Source organism: Mandrillus leucophaeus, unplaced genomic scaffold (assembly GCF_000951045.1).
Source record: "Mandrillus leucophaeus isolate KB7577 unplaced genomic scaffold, Mleu.le_1.0 Scaffold684, whole genome shotgun sequence".
Classification (NCBI taxonomy): Eukaryota; Metazoa; Chordata; class Mammalia; order Primates; family Cercopithecidae; genus Mandrillus; species Mandrillus leucophaeus.
The window spans coordinates 75,505-80,146 of record NW_012107408.1 but is presented as its reverse complement, the minus strand read 5'-3'; the positions used below and the strand labels follow the sequence as shown (position 1 = coordinate 80,146).

At 39.7% G+C, this 4,642-nt stretch overlaps 1 protein-coding gene across 1 annotated transcript in view; it reads right to left on the bottom strand.

Moving 5' to 3' along the window:
- The window catches only part of LOC105555415 (chromosome unknown open reading frame, human C5orf42), a 102,353-nt gene that overhangs the window by 29,114 nt on the left and 68,597 nt on the right, over positions 1-4,642 (bottom strand). Inside the window, exons 28-29 of the mRNA XM_012002358.1 lie at positions 3,684-3,714; positions 3,059-3,187 (exon numbers count right to left, since the gene is read on the bottom strand). Coding sequence (XP_011857748.1) covers positions 3,059-3,187; positions 3,684-3,714 — 160 coding nt within the window. The remainder of the gene's footprint in view (positions 1-3,058; positions 3,188-3,683; positions 3,715-4,642) is intronic.

The following is a 4,642-nucleotide window of genomic DNA, read 5'->3' as shown; positions in this document are numbered from 1 at the left end:
CAGCTACTCAGGAGGCTGAGGCAGGAATCGCTTGAACCAGGGAGTCGGAGGTTGCAGTGAGCTGAGATCGCACCACTGCACTCTAGCCTGGCAACAGAACGAGACTCCATCTCAAAAAAAAAAGAAAAAACCAATAAAAAACCCATCAGAACTCGTGAAATAGTGTTTTTACTATCACGAGGACAGGACAGAGCAAACTACCTCCATGATTCAATTATCTTTACCAACATGTGGAGATTATGGGAACTACAATCCAAGATGAGATGTGGATGGGGAAACAACCAGACCATATCATTCTGCCCTGGCCCCTTCCAAATCTCATGTCTTCATAATTCAAAACACAATCATGTCCTTCCAACAGTCCCTCAAAGTCTTAACTCATTCTAGCATTAACTCCAAAGTCCAAGTCCAAAGTCTCATTTGAGACAAGGCAAATCCCTTCTGCCTATGAGCCTGTAAAATCAAAAGCAAGTTAGTTACTTCCTAGATACAATGGAGGTACAGGCATTGGGTAAAAACACCCAGTCCAAATAGGAGAAATTAGCCAAAACAAAGGGGCTATCAGCCTCATGCAAGTCCAAAATCCAATAGGGCAGTCATTAAACCTTAAAGTTCCAAAATGATCTTCTTTGACTCCATGTCTCACATTCAGGTCATGCTGATACAAGAGGTGGGTTCCCATGGTCTTGGACAGGTCCTGTCCACAGCTCCTGTCCCTGTGGCTTTGCAGGCTTTGCAGGGTACAGCCCTCTGCCCCAGCTGCTTTCACAACTGGCATTATCTGTGACTTTTCCAGGCACATGGTGCAAGCTGTTGGTAAATCTACCATTCTGGGGTCTGAGGATGGTGGCCCTCTTCTCACAGCTCCACTAGGCAGTGCCCCAGAAGGGAATCTGTGTGGGGGCTCCAACCCCACATTTCCCTTCTGCACTGACCTAGTAGAGGTTCTCCATGAGAGCTCTGCCCTTGCAGCAAACTTCAGTCTGGGATTTCCATACATCCTCTGAAATCTACGAGGAGGTTTCCAAACCTCAATTCTTGACTTCTGTTCACCCACAAGCTCAACACCACATGGAGGCTGCCAAGGTTTGGGGCTTGCACCCTCTGAAGCCACAGCCCGAGCTGTATCTTGGCACCTTCTACCCACAGCTAGAGAGGATAGGATGCAGGGCACCAAGTCCCTAGGCTGCACACAGCAGGGAGGGCCTGGGCCTGGCCCAGGACATCATTTTTCCCTCCTAGGCCTCTAGGCCTGTGATGGGAGGGGCTGCCATGAAGGTCTCTAACATGCCCTGGAGATATTTTCCCCATGGTCTTGGTGACTAACATTTGGCTTCTCATTATTTATGCAAATTTCTGCAGTGAGCTTGAATTTCTCCCCAGAAAATGGGTGTTTCTTTTATACTGCACTGTCAGGCTGCAAATTTTCCAAACTTTCATGCTCTGCTTCCTCTTGAATGCTTTGCCACTTAGAAATTTCTTCCACCAGATACCCTAAATAATCTCTCTCAAGTTCAAAGTTCCACAAATCTCTAGGGCAGGGGCAAAATGCCACCAGTCTCTTTGCTAAAAGATAATAAGAATCAGCTCCTCCAGTTCCCAACAAGTTCCTCTTCTTCATCTGAGACCACCTCTGCCTGGACCTTACTGTCCATATTGCTATCAGGCTTTTGGTCAAAGCCACCCAACAAGTCTCTATGAAGTTCCAAACTTTCCCACATCTTCCTGTCTTCTTCTGAGCCCTACAAACTGTTCCAACCTCTGCCTGTTACCGAGTTCCAAAGTCGCTTCCACATTTTCAGGTATCTTTGCAGAAGCACCCCACTCTCTGTGGTACCAATTTACTATATTAGTCTGTTCTTACACTGCTAAATAAGACATACCTGAGACTGAATAATTTATAAAGGTATAAAGGAAAGAGGTGTAATTAACTCACAGTTCAGCATGGCTGGGGAGGCCTCAGGAAACTTACAATCATGGCAGAAAGGGAAGCAAACATATCCTTCTTCACATGATGGTAGGAAGGAGAAGAATGAGTGCCCACTGAAGGAGGAAGCCCTTTATAATACCATCAGTTATTGTGACAACTCACTATCATGAGAACAGGATAGGGCAAACTGTCCCCATAATTCAATTATCTCCACCTGATCCCTCCCATGACACATGGGAATTATGGGAACTACAATTCAAGATAAGATTTGGATGGGGACACGGCCAAACCATATCAGTCAGATTTCAGGTTTTTTTTTTTTTTTTTAATTTATTGAGACTTGCTTTACAAGTCTCATCTTGGAGCATTTGGTCGATCTTGGAGTATATTCCATGTGCAGATGAAAAGAATGTATATTCTGGGGTTGATAGGTGGAGCATTCTGCAGATGTCTATTAGGTTCAATTGATCAAGTGTCTAATTTAATTCTAGAATTTGTTAGTTTTCTGCTTTGATGATAGGTCTAACTTTGTCAGTGAGGTGTTAAAGTCCCCCACTATTACTATGTGGTTGCCTAAATAGTTTCATAGGTCTGTAAGTACTTATTTTATGAATCTAGGTGCTCCAATGTTGAATGCTTATATATTTAGGATAGTTAAGTCTTTTTGTTGAATTGAACTCTTTATCATTATGTAAAACCCTTCTTTGTCCTTTTTTACTGCTGTTGGTTTAAAGTCTGTTTTATCTGATATAAAAACAGTAGTGCCTGATCTTTTTTGTTTTCCATTTGCATGATACATCAGAAAAGCTATTTAAAATGTATTCTAAGGGTTAATTTTAGGATAAAGTGCTATGAACTAAATCATTAATTACTTCTAGTAAGAGATAGGACTAAATGTATGTTGTACTTACAGTGATTCTTGGGAAAACTCACAGGATACAGTTATATACTATAAATTGTTAGGGAAAAGGGAAGACTGACACATATACATAACAAAACATGAAGAAAAAAATCTATTCTATGCTTCAGATTTTTTTCATAAAAATCACATTAAAATATGACAAGTTTTGAACATTCTTGAATGAGAAGCATTTTAAACAGGTTAAAAATGAATTATTCAATGATTACCTGGAGGTGCGCTTAGCTTGTTCTGTTAAGCCCAGCTCTTCACTGGAAACTCCGTCTTTAGTTATAAGGTCATCAATAATGTCTGCAATATCAGTCAATCCAGTCATCTGGAGTGGATCTACTGAAGCACTTCATTTGCAAATGTAATTTAAGAAATATAAATCAGTATCTACAACTTAATTACATTAAGCAAAAATAAACATGTAACAAATGAACACAAAATGATAAACATATATCTACTGTTCCTTCTATTTCTGCAATTCTAGTATCTCTCAGCGAAAAAGACTAATCAACAAAAAGTAATGACTTGGTAGATTTTCTTTAAAAAGGAAACATATGGCCCAGAAGAAAACCTCTATAGATTCTGCCTGTTTAAATTTGATCTATATTTATATAAGAAAATGTAGTATAGTCTATTGAATTCTAATTACTTGTGCTAAAACAGTAAGGGATATAACAATCCTCAATTTCTTAAAAATATTCCATACCCAATGAAAACTTATATTCCTTTAAACCACAAAGATGTATAATGTAAAAATTCACACACATATGAACAACAAAATTTCCACTATCTACACACACCCAACTTTAAAGAAAATCATGAATTAACTCTTAAGATATTTACCTCTCAAATAATTCATCATTGCTATTCATACCTAAAAAAAAAAAACATCATTATTAATACAAATTTTGGGTCATTTTTTTTTGCTTTCAATTGTTAACCTAATTTAGAAATTATATAACCAGAAATTAAATTAAAATACTTTTAAACCTCCAAATTGGTTTATAGATATATATTTACAGCATATTTATCCTCCTCTTGAATATGCTATCTGATAGTGAACACTGTCTACATGTTTTTTAAGACCATGTCTCACTCTGTCACCCAGGCTAAGCGCAGGTCATGGCACACTACAACCTCTGCCTCCAGGCTCAAGCGAACCTCCCACCTTAACGTGGTGAATGGCTGGGATTACAGGTGTGTGCTGCAATGCAGGCTAATTTTTGTATTTTTTGTAGATATGGGGTCTTGCTGTGTTGCCCAGGCTCAAATGATTCACCTGCCTTGGCCTCCCAAAGTGCTGGGATTACAGGCATGGGCCATCGCACCCAGTTGGTATAAGATTATTACTTTTCTATCCTGAGTACTCAGTATAATATATGTCAGAAGGCACAACCCTTCTTTGCTTAGTACACAGTTTAGAGTACTGGAGTGCAATTTACTTTATAAAATATATACAAACAAAACACAAACCTCTGGTGATCTGAAAGTAATATATTTCAGAAAATATCTTATTTAAATCCAAGGAGCAATTTACTTGTAAGAATGTAACCCAAAATATAATTTTTTGTTGTTGTTGTTTTGTTTTGTTTTGAGACGGAGTCTCGCTCTGTTGCCCAGGCTGGAGTACAGTGGCCCGATCTCAGGTCACTGCAAGCTCCGCCTCCCGGGTTCACGCCACTCTCCTGCCTCAGCCTCCTGAGTAGCTGGGTCTACAGGTGCCCGCCACCTCGCCGGGCTAGTTTTTTTGTATTTTTTTAGTAGAGACAGGGTTTCACCATGTTAGCCAGGATGGTCTCAAT